Below are 17,492 nucleotides of genomic sequence, written 5' to 3'. Positions count from 1 at the left end.
GAGGTAATGGTTCTATCTGCACAAATCCTTTTCCTTCTACTCCCCCTTTTAAACTCACCTTTTCCCATACAAACAACCCTCATGATATAAAATGGAACTCAATTATGATGGTTCCTTTGTCACTTTTAAACGTCCCAGAGGGGTAGCTGGGTTAGCCTGTAACTTTAAAACCAAGTAGTCCTGTGGTATCTTAGGTGCATCTACACCACACTGTGCATTGCTCAAATTGAGTATCTTATTTTGATCTAAATTTGAAATAGCTTTTTTCAAAATTTGGCATGATCTACACAGCACCAAATTTTGAAATAAAGCGCTATTCCAAAATGTCCCTTAACCCCTGTGTAACAAGGGCTACAGGGATGCCAGGAAAGTACGCTCACTATTTTTCAATTTATTTCAAAATAACAGGTGTGTTTAAAGACACAGAATAGCTATTTTGGGATACTTCTGGTATCTTGAAATAGTGCCACTGTCTAGGCTTAGCTTTACAGACTAACAAAAATATATGCGTGTCCATGAGCTTTAGTGGGCAAAACCCACTCCTTTAGATGAGATGATCTTGAGTGGGGGAAAAAAAGGGGGGAGGAGAATTGTCAGAATAAGAAGGGCGAGGGGGAAAAATAACTGTCAATTGTAGTACCAGGCTAATTGATGGGCTGGAAATGTCCCATACTTAGCTTTTGATGTCAATAGGGTGTTGAATGTAAAGAAAGCTGGTGTTATAATGTATTAACCTGTTCAAGTCTTTATTCAAACCAAGTGAGAAGGTGTCGAATTTGCATATGAAAGTCAATTCTGCATTCTCTCTCTGTAGTTGGCTTGTGTAATTACTTTGTAGAAGAATGGCTATTTTTAAGTCCATTAATGAGTTCCCAGGTAGATTAAAATGTTCCCCTACAGGTTTGTGTGTTACCATTTTGACTATCTGATTTGTGTCCATTCTTTGTCATAGAGACTGTCCAGTTTGGCCCATATACATGTCAGAGGGACATTCTGAGGGTTCCCCCTTTGTCTGCCCTGATACCTGGTACTATGAACTCCATTATCCCGCCAGCTTTCCCCTTTTTAATACTAATTCCCCCAGCAGCCTCTCTCTGTTGAACTCATCTTAAGTTGTAAGATTCTCAGTTTGCAAAAGCTGTGTTTTAATATCTGTAAAATATCAACAGAAGTATAAGCAAATACTAACAACTTATGGATAAGGGAACTTCCTAACTACCTAATTAGCAAAACTGTACTCAGAGATTTAATTTAAATATGGCTTTTTTCCTTCTTTTGTTTTTGTTTTGGCTATTAGAACTGCTTTAATGGTGTGTGAGATATAGATAGGAAGATCTTAGTTTCATAGTAGTTAACCAGAGTCCAAACATCAGGGCTTGAGTCTCCGCTACCCTGTGCATAAGGGTAAGGGGTGACATGGGTCTTGAGGAGAAGAGATGACATGGGGTGAAGGGCTCTGGGTGTCCCATTGCAGGCTTGTACAGTTAGTTACAATAGTGCAAAACCGGGGTAAACCTTTGTATTTGCATGCTTTTTGCACTGCTGTTATTGACTAAGCAGTAGGGATGTAAAATCCTGTTTAATTGATTAACTGGGTAATCATTATGTTTAACGGGTTAACTGATTAAAGGGGTGTGTGGTGCACACCAGAGCAGCCCCTGTCTATGCGGCCCCTGGGACGGCTGCAGCCAGGGGCTGCTCTGGATGTCCAGAGCATCCCCTGTCCACAACTCCCTGCCCACAGCAGGTGGAGAGCTGCTCCAGCCTCTACAGGTTACTGGTTAACCTTTCATATCCCTGCTAAGCAGAGTGTAGGATAATGGTAGATAAGGCTCATTTTGGTCATCTTAACTTGCAATTATAAATGTTTGTAAACTCTGAGCCACAAGTGCCTTCTTTTTAGTAACCTTTTATTTTAATCTTTTTGCCTCCCTTACAATTTATATGCTCGTTTTGAGTAATCCACAGAGCACGCTGTGAAATAAAACTGCATCTCAGAACCAAACAGGCAACTTTGTTTTGGAACTTGTTTTGCTTTTGAGCTTGAGGTGTGGCAACTTGTGCAGAGCTTTTTCCTAATACTATCAGGAAGTTAATGCCGCCACCATCCAGGGCAGGTGTTAAATAGGGAAAGCCCTGCGTTGGTTACAAAAAATGTGGATCCTTATCTGATCTGCATATACCAGGATCAAATGGTCATCCTCTAGCCATCTTTTACCTCTATCTGCACCTGCAGCAGCAAACTGCCTTTGGGGGAGGAGGTAAGGAAGAGAGATGTGAGGTCTTTCAAGGAAGAGGCAGTGCAAGAGTGGGACTTGGGGGTAAAGGGTGACATGGATCTTTGAGGAGAAGAGATAGCATGGAGTGAAGGGCTATGGGTGTCACACTGCATGCGGTGTAATGTCAACAGGAGAAACTGAACGTGGGACCTTGGAGAGTCTCTACCACTTGAGCTAAAACCCAGCTGCCACTCAGCTAAGGGTGTAGAAGAAACTCATTGTTTCTCTCTCTCTGTAAGTGGTCTAAATGCCACCTACATGGGACTGAGAGCCAAACCCAGTAGGTGTGTGGGTTACCTCCCGTGGGCTTGCGAATAATGGCACCTGACAGCAGTAGCACGTGTTGTATCACAGTGAGGCAGAGGGGTGGGGGAAGAGTCATCCCAAAGAAGGTGCAAGGCCTGGGGAAACCCCTCTGCCACAGGCCTTGCCCCCATTCCACCCCTTCCACAAACCCTGTCCCTGCGCTGCCCCCTAATCCCCTCCCCCGAGCAACACAGCCCAGGGGATTAAGGGAGCCTGGTGTGGTGGGACAGCAGGGGTCCTCCCCCTATGCTCACCACATAGGTGAACTGGAGCAGTCTGGCAGCCTGCTCTGTACTTCTCTCTCCTGGCCCACTCCACCACACTTCTCTACAGTCAGGAAGTGGAGCACCCTGGAGCTGGAGCGCTTTGGTTTCCCCGCCATGGAGAAGCTGAGCACAACGGACTGAGAGGGCAGCGTGAAGCAGTCTGCCAGACTGCTCCAGCTGCTGTTGCCTGCATGGTGGGGAGGCCACTGCTATGGCTCTGTGCCAGGCCTCCATAATCCACCGGATCCCTCCCGTCCATAGGACAGTTGGGGCGGCCACCGCTGGGCTCCCAAAAGCACAGGGCCTGGAGTGGCTGCCCTGATTCATCCAATGGATGAGACAGCTTTCATGTAGGTGCTGCTCCAACTCCCGCAGTTGGGGTGGGCTCTACTGTCCATGAGTTGGTGGGCCGTGAGTGCAGCCAGCACTGTGGGACTGAACCCTCATGGGGGGACATGTTAATGCTTCCTGAGAGTCCTGAGCCACTGCTTGGGAAGCAGTGCAGAGAATGGGTGCTAGACCACCATTGACTCCTAACTGCCCCACAGACCCAGCCAACTGACTGCCGGCCCCTGTGCACCTTCCCCCCGCCCCTCCTCAGGCTGCCTGAGCCAGATGCTCTGACCCAGCTGCCACTGAGGAGTCAGCCCTGACTGGTTGTATCTGCATCTGCTCCACTCTTCACAAACCTGGTCTGAAGCGGATATCCACGGAGTGGCAGGGCTCTACAAATATGTGACTTACTTTTCATTTAATTAGCAAGTTCCCAAACTGGTATAAATTGCCATGACTCTCTTGAATTTTTGTGCCTAAAAATCTCCCTTCAGGTGGTTTTAATGGATCTGAGGAGCCGAGCTACAATAGCCTAAAAACAAAGCGTGTTACAGCAACAGAAGCTTACAATAAGAACAGAGGAGAATGCATTTGCTATGGATGTACTTCATTTGATTTATGCCATCTAGGATTCTATTATATTAGAATGTTAAATCTAATTCTCTACTTTAAGCTCTTTTTAACAGAAAGCTACAGCAGGGATTATGCAGTATATTTAAATAATTTTTGCATTGTATTACTGTAGGTTTAGTGATTAGAAACTGTCTGGAATGCGCAGACTGTATCAGCCACGCTAGTGATGTAGCCAAAAAAATTTGATCAAACATAAAAGACAGGTATATTTGGCTGGCATACCAGGACAAATATTTGTGTTTCTGATAAACATCTCAAATAAAAATGAAAGACAATCCTTGAAGTTTTAGTGTTATTGGCATGAGGCAGATGGATGGTGCATGATGAAATTACACAAACATTTGTGAAGATTTGACGAAAACATGCAAGAACGTGTATAGATTTTCAGAAATAGTGCTTTAGTTTCTTAGTTCTTCTAGAAATGACTTGCTTACTCAAGAAGGACCAGATTGCAAAAACCTTACTTGCAACACTAGTTGTGGTGTAAGATATTATGCCTAATCTAGCCCACTTAAATATAACATGACAACAATATATCCTGCAACAAACTGTTGAGAGTCTGGTATCTAACGGTACGTCTACACTTGCATCCTAGTTCGAACTAGGAATGCAAATGTTCCAATTGAACCCCTTGGTTCGAACTAATGTTACTCCTCAAAAAATTAGGAGTAATGTTAGTTCAAACCAAGGGGTTTGGTTTCAACTAACGCATCCCGGCGTGCACTTTCCCTTTCGAAACAGCTGTTGAGCAGAGTAACACGCCGGCGAGATCATGCTAATGAAGCGCGGGATATTTAAATCCCCGCTTCATTAGCAATTTCATTCACCTACATTTGCATCCCCAGTTCGAACTAGGGTGCAAGTGTAGACGTCCCTTAGATGTGTATGTTCTTCCCACAGATGGGCAATACGATGTATTTATGCTTATACACTCTTCTGAAATCCAGAGGGTTGTTGTCTTGTCTAATCCCCACAATTTCCATTAAGATTCTAGAAATAAAGTCTGATCAGGTGAATTGCAAATATAATTGAAATGAAATCCAGGAATAAGAGACAGTTTGATCACTGTAAAAGGCATTGGACTGAGAATCAAGATGCCTATGTTTTATTCCTATCTGTGTGACCTTGGGCATGTCACTTTGCCTCCCTGTGCCTCAATTTCCCCCTCTGTAAAAAGGGCATCATGATTTCACATGCCCTTATAAAGCACATTGAGAATTGCAGATAAACAGAAGTATGGAAGAGATAATTATTATTATTACACGGCCAAAAATGTTCAAGATGTAAATTTCCTTTTGAAGACAAAATGTTTTTGTGTATCTGATAATAGGAAAAACGTATTTTTCAAGGCAATCACTGTTTTTTTCCTCTTTACAGCACCTTTTATTGCCAACAGCACAGATTTATATTGGGTTCATACTTTTAATGGGATGAGATTCTAAGCAGGTATAAATCAACTTAGCACCATTAACTTTACCAGCAAAGGCTGTAGGCCTTTGTGTTTGCTGTTGGTGATATCACAATACTGCCTCTCTCATGTTGATGTATATTGGGAAGCTTTGCTTATGGCTTAAAGGGACTAGCCATTTATTTAAAAAGAACAATAAAACAACACTCTAGTAAGTCAGTCCTTACTGTCATTTACCAATTTAAGCCACAAGACAGCAATTTTAGTCACTGAAAAGTTTCTGATATAGTGCAATTAACCATGAGTGTTATCACTATCACCATTTCATGATTATTTCCTCTTTACAGTGTAACACGGCAGAGCTGATGGGCCAGATTTATCACTGTCAGGCTGGCCACAGCTGTGCTGAAATAAAATTTGGGCCTGTTTATACCAGTGTTTTTAGATCTGAGCTACAAATTGGTTCAGTATGTTAGTGCTAGGCACCCAGTGAATACTTCTTGCAAATTTGGTCTTTAATAGGGACACACAAACCCAATATATTCATTACATATAAACACAAATGTTTGAGAGAACATCAGCTGGAGTCAGCATGGAAAATGCCTACCACTCCATTCTTAGTGTGATTGAATATTGCAAATTTAAAATTGAGTTATGCTACCAGGTCATTTGATTTTTAAGCTCCCTTGATCCCAAAATAGAGATTGGTTCCTTTGAAAAAGTACAGCATCATTGGAGTGCTATAATCCTATCACCTTCACACACTGGTGCACCTGAAATTCAATGCTAGAAATGTAATGCAGCAAGGTATACACACAGCACACCATTCTGCTGAAATATGTGAAGGAGAGAAGCTTTGTGGATGTCAATTTCCCCTTTCTTGTTTGTTTGCGGAGAGAGTTGAAGTCAGTAAGAAGAGCTCTGTTGGTTGAGGTGCTGAACCAGAGAGCATCAAACTGGGAAGAGCTGTCTGGAAATCTTGCACCTTTGCTTGCACAGCGTGGAGCTCTTGGTTGGTCCATTCAGCAATGACTCTTAAGTACCCATAAAGACTGAATGAGCTCCCTTCCACACCCTTTTGAGAAGTGTTTGTTTGCTGATCAATTGAACACATAGCATCTAGTGAGAGCAGATCCAGAACATATTTGCAAGCAGAAAACTGAGTTTATGAAGCCACATTATGGGCTGTGTAAGAGCCAACTCACGATTTTAATGCCATCTTCATTACCCTAAATCCAGCAGCACCAACAAACTATAATACTAGATATTGAAGATATGGTTGAATCAAGGTGAACCCTTACCATATTAATAGTGATATATATACATTCTTGATATCCTAAGCATCAAATTCAGGGGTAGTCTTTCTTCTTTCTTTCTTTGGCAAGATATAGTCAAGTCAAGGTCCAGACTTCAGAAAAAAATAATAAAAGATTATGAAAATAATAAGTAAATAAAAAGATTTTGGTCTCTGTTCAAAAGCATCTGGTGATCTGGACCTGGCCCAGAGCCTGCCTATTGACTACCCTGATGCACATTGTAAAACACAAAGCAGCAGCCTTCCAGGTACAGATTAATTGAAATTGTGTATTATTTAGAATTGGACAAACAGTCAGAAGAAAATTTTAGCAATGACCCCAAGAGCCAGCAAGAATCTTGATAAAGATTCTATATCCTTATGTACAGAATTAATATTCCCATAGGTTTCAGAAGCAAGGTCCCCTGCCTCTGGGCTGTATTTACTCTATTGGCAAACATTCTCAGCAAATTGGACACGTGTACTTGTTTTGACTGCAGTTCCTTCCTATCTGCCAAGCCTGTGGCTTAATTTTTGTAGCTTATGTTCTTCCTCCTTAACTATTATAAGTTTTCAGTGGATCTGTGAAAATAAACATTTCATCAGTTTCTTTTTTCCATATCTAAATGAGATGCTGAGATTCTCTGTCAGTGTTGATCTGGTCTGATCTACACTGGAGCGGAAGATACGCGACTTAAGATACGCAACTCCTGCTATGTTGATTACATAGCTGGAGTCCATATATCTTAAATTGCCATCCACACAGCAGGAGATCAATGGAAATAGGATTACTGGTGCTGACTAGAGGTGAGTTTGAATTTGCGGGTCTTCACTAGACCTGCTAAATCGAATCCTGGATGATCAATCGCAGCAGCATCATTCTTCTGCATAGTGTAGACATGGCCTCTGATATTAGTTCCCATACACTTTGAAAGGTCAAAGAGCTATATAAGATTTTGGAATCATTCAAAATTCATTAGATAGTCTTTTTTATAGTGGAGGAAGCAAAATAAGAAACTTCATGTGCTTGGATTTCTCTGTCCTCCATAATTCTGGGATGGACTGCAAAGGCCCATTCCACTTTCTAATAACTAGCAATCCAAGATAACCAGTACAGTAATGCTGAAGTTTGTCTCAAATTACAGTCGGGTATTTAGGAAAAATGATCCTGAAAGACAAGTATCTTTACAAATGACAGAATATTTATTACCAATACCTTTAAAAAAAGATTACATCTGCTAGATCACTGATAAATATCATTTACACGGGGGGAGAAAACTACATAGGCTTTTTTCTTTATTTTCTTGTTTTTGTGTGTTTTTTTTTGTTTTTGTGTTTACATAGAAGTAACCATATCAAACTAAGAAAGGAACACAGCTTGAAATACTGACAATATTTCTCTGGTTAACACCCCTGCCTTTTACACAAGTGGAATCCCAATTATGAGTTACCGAATAAATATATTTAGAAGTTTAAAAGTTAACTTGTATTATTTTGTAAGCAAAAAAGACAAGTTACAGGCATATTCAAGCTATCAGGAAAAAAAATAAACCACCGCAGCGCATTTAAACTTGAAAATTTTTATAGAAAATTCCATTGCCTTTTTACTAGCATCAGTCCATCTGAGCGCACTTACAAAATTATCCCATAGTAACAAACAGTCCTTTACTCAAGAAGAGTTATTTTGCTGTTGGTATTGTCATTTTCCAATATGATTCTAACATTTGTATGAAGAGTCTCTAAAGAAACAAAGACTTCTTAGCACAGAACTATTGAGGGACCATACACATGAAAAAAATGTACTTTAGAGAGTTATTCACTAGAAATGTGGTGCATTTGCAGATTAAGTTTATGACCTACACTTAAAAGACTCATTAATATAAGCAAACATTATTTTGTAATTAAATTATGAAGATTTATGAATTACATGTAAAATGTACTCTGAAAAGAAATACATATTCAGACAGTGGAAGCCAGATTTAGTTTTAAATCTTAAAGACATGCATATTATGATTATAATTTCCTTGGTGTAAATCCCCCCAAAAATAATTTATTTAAACTAGCATTACTTTGGATTTATACCAAGGTAACTAAGATCAGAATCTGGTCTTTCTTTTGCTCCAGTAACTTTTGGTTATGTTATTATAGGAAGAGATTATGACTAAGTAATGTCAACTATAATGTCCAATTTAATGTTAATTGTGATAAAAACAAAACCACTTAAATACAGTAAAATGAAAGTTTAATCTGCAATTAAATTATTGGCTTAGAACATAAATTTGTATGTTCATTTTTGAAGTTTGTAGCTGTTCTTGAAAGTTATCTCAATTTTATCTTGCTTGCTCAGCTGATCCAAAATGAAAAATATCTTAAGCACTTGATTTAACATAGGAACCATATAACTTATATTTAAATACAGCTGCCTTGAGTTACGAATCAAATCCTAAACAGTTTTCCCAATGTATTCCTTTGCAAAACTGTACATTAAATTTGTAACCAATTTACTGACAACAACTTTGAACCCTTAATCCTAAAGGAAAAAATTCCAAACCATATTTTTTTATGATAGTGTTGTCTGTAGCATTTTATAGCAGAGGAAAAATTAATATCTACATCATATGTTAACTTTAAAAAATTCTATAAAACACTAAATATATAATAAAAAATATGCATATAAGGACATATGTAAACTGCTTTGGTAACATCGTATTACAGATGTTTTCAGTGCATTGCAGAGTTTCCAAGGAAACTTCAAACAAAGCTATATTTGCTTTGAGGAAGTACTGTATAATGCCATTCCTAAAGAAGCATAAAACATTTTTTCCAGTAGTAAGATGTACTTGAACAACAATATTACTTAGTACTGGGTGTCTTCAAAACAACTAGCTAAATGTTGCTTATATTATAAACAGGAAGTCCTTTATGCAATTTTTGTCATAAACTGGATCTAGCTGTGAGGGATATCATTATTGTGCTGATGGCTGACAACGTACACGCATTTGAAGTAGAGGTACCAGATCCTCTCGCATATGCATCTGAGAAAAGAAGAGAGAGAGAAAAAGAAATAATGAGAACAGGATTCAGTCTGTAGCCATTAAACCTGCCACAATGAGTCCAAAATGCATTTTTTCAGCTAAATGGGTAACAAATCACAAATGAGGAGGATGTAATCTCCTAAGGTCAGTTCAAAGTTAGTTTGTCTTTGGACCCAAGAGTTCAGATGATCCTGCAAAGTTTATCCAAACTGCAAATTGGCCTATGAATTTTATAGCAGCCTTCATGAAATACTGCAAGTACTGCAAGTATTTCTTGTACATAACCATCTGCTTCTCCATTTCTAGATTCAGTTTGTTTAGTGGGACCTACTTTTTTCATGGAATCATAGGATCATAGAAAAGAACTAGAAGGAACCTTAAGCGGTCAAGTCCAGTCGCACCATCTAGATCAAGCCTGACAGGTGTTTGTCTAACCTGTTCTTAAAAATCTCCAGGAATGGAGATTCCACAACCCCCACTAGGCAATTTAGTCCAGTGCTTAACCACCCTGACAGGAAATTTTTCCTAATGTCCAGCTTAAATCTTCCATGCTACAATTTAAGCCCATTGCTTCTTGTCCTATCATCAAAGATTAAAGAAAATCATTTTTCTCTATCCTCCTTCTAACAACTTTTTAGGTATTTGAAAAATGTTATCATGTCCCCTCTCAATCTTCTCTTTACCAGACTAAGCAAACCCAACTCTTTCAATCTTCCTTCATAGGTCATGTTTTTTAGACCTTTAATCATTTTTTGCTCTTCTCTGGACCTTCTCCAACTTGTTCACATCTTTCTTAAAATGTAGCACCTAGAACTGAACACAATACTCCAGTTGCAGCCTAATCAGTGAAGAGTAGAGTGGAAAAATTACTTATATCTTGCTTACAACATTCCTGTTAATACATCCCAGAATGCTGTTTGCCTTTTTTGCAACACTACTGACTTCAGTGGAATTATTCTGTACATAAGGGCAAAACAGTCCCTTAGAATGGCTGTGTATGAGTATAGCATCCAGAGTGCTGAGAAATATTAAAAGATTCCCAGTAAAACCATCAATCTGGAGTTAAATCCGAACATACTCAAATGAAAGTGACATGGCCCTAAAAATTCCCTTCGGAACATGCATAAACACCCTCTGCTTTGCTTTTCCCTCTGACAAATTTATGCCAAGGTCAGCCTTGCAGAAACTGCAAAAACAATCAGCCTAGCAACACGTCCCTAAACTTGCAGCTCAGTGTCTTGCTCCATCAGTTCGAATCCTGCTTGGAGTATTTTACCAGCTCAAGTGGATTGGGGCTCTTCTGACTTTCCCATTGCGTGTGTCAAACCCTGCCATCCTTATTGCAGTGGAGTTTTGATAGAGTAAGGATGGCAGGATTGGCCCTTGGCCACAATCTCCCCCGCATCCACCTGATTAAATCTGTTTGTCAGCTTTAACATTGCTTGTGGAAATCCCTTGGGAAGGTGGGATACATCTTATAAGACCAATGCAATGTAATAGCAGCTCCTCTCTATGGAGATAAAGCATCATTTCCCTAAATAAGTAAATATGCACCCACCATACACTGAAGTATTGGTATACGGTAACAGTATAAATTAATATGGTTTTTGCACATCACACTGTACACTTTGTGGTCAGATTGCACCAAAACCACAGATACAATATACTGATATCAAAACCTGTAATGACAAATGAAAAAACCCCATGAGAGTGTTGGTCTAGAAATGCTCAGTAAAATAGAACTCTTTTTACTCTGCTGTTGAATGTAGTTTATTCTTGAGGATGGGTTAATACAAAGCTTTGGGAGCTCAATCTCATCTGTGGTTTGTTGTTTCCCAGCATAACTATCTACATACATGCGCAAATTTGTAACCTACCTTTATAATGGTCTCTGAAAGTTCCTTCCAGTCCTATGATTCTATGATTGAATGCTCCAGTTTGCAGCCACTTTTTGTAGCTGCAACAAAGTATTCTGCATATGCGAAATGGCACACACAGCCAGGGACATCCTTAAGATTTATAGGGTCCTACATAGTACTATTAAACAGGAGTCTCTGGGTCAAAGGCAGCCCAGGGGAGGAGGATAGTTTCTCAGAGATGTGGTTTTATAATATTCATGAACATACCAATGAAATATTTTTAAAGCAAACGTTAATCTAAGGTCCTGTTGACTAACACAGTACATTCAGAAATGGACTGCATATACCTGGGGTTGGCAAGTGGCTATCAAATGATTACCACTTGAATGGCTCTTTCATGGGTTTAATATTCTGCTGATAGGTCTGGCAGGCTTTTTTCACTTTTAAGTTAACTATGGGTACGTCTAGACTACATGGTTTTGTCAGAAGTTTTGTCGACAGATACTGTCGACAAAGCTTCTGTCGACAAAGAGCGTCTAGACTACATTCAGTTCTGTCGACAAAGCAGCTTGCTTTGTCGACAAAACCCTGTAGTCTAGACACAACCCTACATGCAATAACACCTCCTGTCGACAGAACTCTGTTGACAGAAGGTGTTATGCCTCGTAAAATGAGGTTTACCAGCGTCGACAAAACTGCTGAGTTCTGTCGACGTTATGTCAACAGAACTCAGCGGTAGTGTAGACGCAGGTATAGTTTTGTCGACAAAAGTCCAGTTTTGTCGACAAAACTCTGTAGTCTAGACACACCCTATATCCTCTCTGGAGGAAGTAGAGCCACAGAACAAGGATAGGAAGAAGTGGGTGGGTATTCTGTGTACAGATAAAGATGACTCTGCCAGGAGCTCAATTTCAGTGTGCAAAAAATGGGATGCCATCTGAAAATGCATGAAGAATTCACGCGTTGTGGTCTGGAAACACAAGCATAAACCCTCACAATGACAACAATCTTACTTGATATCTTTGGAATTCGTATTTGCTCACTGCTGCTACCATCGCCTCCGTCACTAAATGGCTTTATTTCTATGATGTAATCTTCATTAAAAGGCAAAGAAAGCTCCACAGATGTTTTATTTGTTTCAATTACAGATGTGCTACTCTGTCTGTTCCATCTGTATAAAACCTACAAGACATTGGAGAGGGGCAGTGGAAAATGGAGGGAAAGGGGGAGAGAGAGAAAAAAGAAATAGCTGAAAGGATCATCTCCATAATGGTCTGCATATTTACTATTGATCTTTTCCTTCCTTGAGCCACACAGAATTGTCTCTGTTGTTATGGCAGATTTCATAGATGTGTTGGTCTGAACCTGACGGGAGCCTTAGGAAACCACACTTGTGAATTCTTCACTTTGTGCTGATGTGAAACCACTGGGCATTGAGGGATAACTACAGCAGGAGCATGCTGAACGCGGCTCTTGTTGGCATTCTGATATGTGGCCCTGTCATAAAGCCACATGACACTCAGCGGAGGCCCTTGTAATTGGCAGAGCACCTCTGCCTCTCAGCTTGATTAAACTTCATTTTCCCATCAGCTGGAGCAATTTCAGAAGCTCTATAGCACAGCTAGCTCTAGCCATGCTGGTGTTTCAAAAGTGCAATCTAATTTGTGGGTCAGCCCTCAGAAACAGTACTGAACAGGTGCTGCTGTGCTCTTTATTCACTGCTTTGTTAGGAGGAGCAGGGGAGAGCACTTCTACAGGAAGATAAAAAACAAAGGTGATTCTGCTTTGACTTGTAATCAGATGAGCCAGGAATAAATCACCCTTCCATTCCCAGTGCTAACCAGGTACATATGAACATTATTCAAAATCACTGTGATACCTCCCTCCTCCTTCAATCTAGTATTAGGACACCTTAATTTATACCTGATAAATGCAAGGAGCTGAATATGATTTTCCTTAAATTAGAAAGACTCCTAAGCCTCCTTTCTCAATTCTGGGCACCAGAGACATCAAATTCAGCATTATTTTAGTCCTTACTAAGGATCAAACTAAAATAAATCCTTTCGCTTATTTAGAGATGTCAAATCTCTTAGTATAGTGCTTCAGAAAACTGGACTGGCGGTATTTGATACAGCGTCAGAAGCAACTCTACAGAATAAATTGATTCTTTGATTTAACTTCTGTCCTCCTAAGATCTGGAAATTCAACTTATGTATTCAATCCTGTCACAAAATAGGCATATTTCCAGAAAAAAAAGGAAGCAGCAGTTTTGCTCTCTGCATGTAAGTGCAATGATGTGACTATGCAATTGTAACACAACAGAAAAAGAGAACGACAAAAAAAGCCACCCTGTTAGATGTGAGGACTTCTCTTCTACCATTTCAGGCTGACTTTTGGTTTGAATTTTAAACCCAACAATGTGGATTAAAACTTGGCCCAAATGGTTGAGATTTGCCTGGGTTTTGGAATGAATTTTTGAGGGATTATGGAGTTTTGCCCAGGGTAACAGAGTTCTGGTGCAAGAGCACATAATTAGCCCCTGGCCTGTCAGATCCAACTAAAGAGAACAGAGTAGGGCTGATGAAAAGGCCTGAGGATTGTCTCCTGCAGCCTGACGAGCCAGTGACTATATAGACTGGGAAGAAGTAAGACATGGGGGCAGGTGCAGGGAAAGGTCATCCTGAGAGGAAGCTGAAGGTCTCCTAGTTGGCAACTTCTTTTGTCAACTGAGGATTGGGACAGGGCTTAAAAATGGGACTGTTCTAGCCAATACTGGATGTATTTTCACCCTCCTCTTGAATTCTGATTTTATTCTAAACTCAGCTCTGGATTCATGGATAAAGTCATTTTAACCCAAAACTGGACGTGAAAATCCCAGAGGATTTGAATCTGATGAGTTGATCTGATGAGCAGTGTCAAGAGGCAGAAAAGACAGATAAATAACAACACTGAAGTGCCCGGGCTAAGAAGTTACCCACTTTGTATCCTTTCACTTCCGATTCATTATCCAGTGCTTTTACTTGATCCCAGTTCAGTATAATCTTGGAGTCGGATGAATTCCATATGATGTTTCCAGGGGGCTGACTTGGTGCTATATTAAAATATACAAAGTATTATATTGTTAAGTGGCAATGTAAAGGGATTCAGTTCCTTGATGTGACTATGACCAGAAGAGATAGGCACCTTGAATGATGCTGTTTCCTGTACAGCAATGATTTCCGAAGAGTTGTTTAAAAAAAAACCCCGACAAAACAAACCACAACAACCAGTGTTCCCTCTAATCTGGGTGACAACACAGCTACACAGGTGATTAATCAGCTCCACCCAGTCAGAGGTTTGGGGCTCCATGCATGGAGCTAACTGACAGGGTGGGCTGATTAATCACCTGTGAAGCTGTGTTGCCCTGCAGCTTAGAGGGAACACTGACAACAACCCTAAGAAGCTCTTGCAGGAGGAATAGAGCTAGAAGAAGAATCTCATAGCACCTTCAAACTAAGAGAGACTTTGAAATTGCCAGCAAGGAAAGTGCATGTTGGCATCCTGATGTCAGACCATGAGCATAATGGATACTCACGTGGCTTTTTGGTCGTGACATTGACGGTGGCACTGGAGGGTCCCAACCCTGCAGTGTTGTATGCCTTGACAGCTAAATGATATAGTGCATTGCCTTTCAAATTAGTGACTTTTGTAGATGTTCGATTACCAATAGTCCTGATTTTTCTAGCATTTTCTTCCTTATCTTCATGTCTCCAACATCTAACCTGAAAAAAACCACAAGAATATGTACATTTACCTCCTGAACTCAGTGTAATTGAGCCTATCCATGCCTTAATTCTTCATAGTGATGGAACTGCAGCCAGTGAAATCCCGAGACTGATCATGTAAAATTTATCTCTATGGTTAACTTGCCCTTAACTACCGTCAAATGGGCCATTCACCATCCTGGAAGTGAGACTCCTATGAAGACAATGTTCCCTGCTCCACTCTGTAAATGATGCCATTGTCTCAGTCTTACAGAAGACCACACCTGGAAATGCTGATTTCTATTCATAAATGCACAGGCCAGTGCTTCTTACCAGCAGTGGACTCTGAAGTAGAGAAAATGAAACAATTTACAGACCTCAGTTGTCCACACAATGGCACTTACTCACTCACTGCGGACTACTCTGGCCTTCACAAATCCTTAGGGATGCTAGATACCCCTCACTGCAATAGCCTGATACCCATTTTCACCATGGATTATATATATATATTTATTGTACTCAGTGGTGAAAGTAACTTAAAATTTCTTATAGGTACTGTCCTACTGCAATGCAGGACTCTACCAGCTCTTTAAATAGCTCCCTGCTGGCTTTTGCCGCAGATCAGTCAGCTTTTGCCAGAGTTGTGCCCCAGGGTGCACCCACTTACTTTCACCTCTGGCTGTACTTTCAAAAAAGACATTCCAGTGTGCAGGGAAAAAGAGGTGAGCAAGGGCTGCTTTAGTTCATCACCAGCCAGAAGATGCACATGTAAGAAGCAGTGTTTGAGCAACCTTCAATTATATATTGCTATGATCTTCTCATTGAACTGTATTAAGTCTGTTCCAGTCTGATATCACATACCTCATAACCCTGTATTCTTCCTTTACTCTGAGTCTCATGTGGAGAGGCCCAATAAACTTCAATGTCTGAAGCAGAAAGGCTTTTGGCAAAGACATTGGTCGGTGCTCTGGTGGGTTCTGTATGTACAGATGGGAGGAGAAAAAAAAAGGTCTCAATGTATGTTTTATGTTTAATTTTTATGTTTAACTACAAACTCCTCTCATTGGAAGAGAGCTTGGTTACGTTCCCATTAATAGCAAAAGATTTCACTGTGATCAATGTTACTTTAATGACCATCAAAAGAATTGGTTGTGACTCACCATCAATCAGAGCAAGGATTAGATATCCACGGAGGTGTCAATGTGGATATTAAATCCTTCCAAAGACAGTTAGCAGCACACCTCATGCATCAGACAATGCAAGAGAAGGAAGTGCAGCGTGCAACATACTGTACCTTCTTCTGCAGAATAGACAACTGTCACCGGGCTAAAAGAACCTTCCCCTTTATTGTTGTACACTCCCACTTTAACTTCGTAGGGAGTGAATGGCGGCAAGCTCTCATTTCGAAACACATATCTGGAGGCATCAGAAGAGGCTACTACTGTCTGCATCCAGCTTATTGTGCCAAAGGGCCGGAATGCCACCACGTAACCAAAGCCACCTCCGTTCTGTAACTCTTCAGGCACTGTCTATAAAGAAGGCAGATCATACACAGTATAATCAGTGGTGTCAGGTATTGCATGGATTTATTTCTCCATATCACATTCTTCCATTGTTGGTTTGCTCCATTTACAAAATCCCACCCGGAATGGCATACTCAAAACAGAAAACAACTGGAGCTCTACAATATGAGCAGCTAATAATTAGGCCAAAGCACTTAATTGCCAAAAATCTGCAAGGCAGCTCCTCAAAGCCCTATAGAAATTCCCATATAAAACATGCTGAGCTACATTCTACCTCCACACATAACTGCTTACCCATCTTAGGGCTGTCTACAGCAAGGTAATAGCCCCTATTTCTTTAGCCTATTCCAGGTAAATTAAATCTGCAGGGCTGCTCCTGTTTTTCTCCAGTTAATTTCCCATCTGCATATCTAAATTAACATATGGCTCCATTGTTTATATAAACTGACATAAAACATATGTATGTATTATTGAAATTTCCGACTTTATAACTATGTAAAGCATTAGCCTGTGTGCTCTTCTGGCTACACTGTGTGCAGTTTCCAAATTTCTGGTCAAAACTTGTTTTCAGACAAAGAGCATAATGTGATGTATACTAAAAGCTGTAAGGTAGCAGAGAGTGACATGTCCTAAAAGGGATGGAGAAAGGCAGGCAAATCAAGTACCACGTCCTGAAGAAACATGTCTCTTTCAGGTCACTCTTGAACAGCTGCAATTGCCTACACTCATATTTTTAAAGTTAGAAAAGAAACAAAAGAAATAAAAGCCTCAAGTCAATAAAAGCAACCCAACAGAGGATAGGACTGTACTCAG

The 17,492-nt window shown here is 40.3% G+C and overlaps 1 protein-coding gene across 17 annotated transcripts in view; it reads right to left on the bottom strand.

Moving 5' to 3' along the window:
- Positions 1 to 7,699: 7,699 nt before the first annotated feature.
- LOC102454172 (contactin-4) overlaps positions 7,700 to 17,492 on the bottom strand; it is a 731,510-nt gene continuing 721,717 nt past the window's right edge. For 16 of the 17 annotated variants that reach the window (XM_075938679.1, XM_075938672.1, XM_075938681.1 and 13 more), the window contains 6 exons: positions 16,451 to 16,685; positions 16,018 to 16,133; positions 14,988 to 15,174; positions 14,392 to 14,504; positions 12,427 to 12,595; positions 7,700 to 9,554 (listed from right to left, as the gene is read on the bottom strand). In XM_075938679.1, the coding sequence (XP_075794794.1) occupies positions 9,454 to 9,554; positions 12,427 to 12,595; positions 14,392 to 14,504; positions 14,988 to 15,174; positions 16,018 to 16,133; positions 16,451 to 16,685 (921 nt within the window). In that variant the 3' untranslated portion in view covers positions 7,700 to 9,453. The remainder of the gene's footprint in view (positions 9,555 to 12,426; positions 12,596 to 14,391; positions 14,505 to 14,987; positions 15,175 to 16,017; positions 16,134 to 16,450; positions 16,686 to 17,492) is intronic. The other variant, XM_075938683.1, reaches the window with a different exon arrangement.

This window comes from Pelodiscus sinensis, chromosome 11 (assembly GCF_049634645.1).
Source record: "Pelodiscus sinensis isolate JC-2024 chromosome 11, ASM4963464v1, whole genome shotgun sequence".
Taxonomy (NCBI): domain Eukaryota; kingdom Metazoa; phylum Chordata; order Testudines; family Trionychidae; genus Pelodiscus; species Pelodiscus sinensis.
The sequence above is the reverse complement of the archived record's forward strand: the minus strand, read 5'-3'. Positions and strand labels throughout refer to the sequence as shown.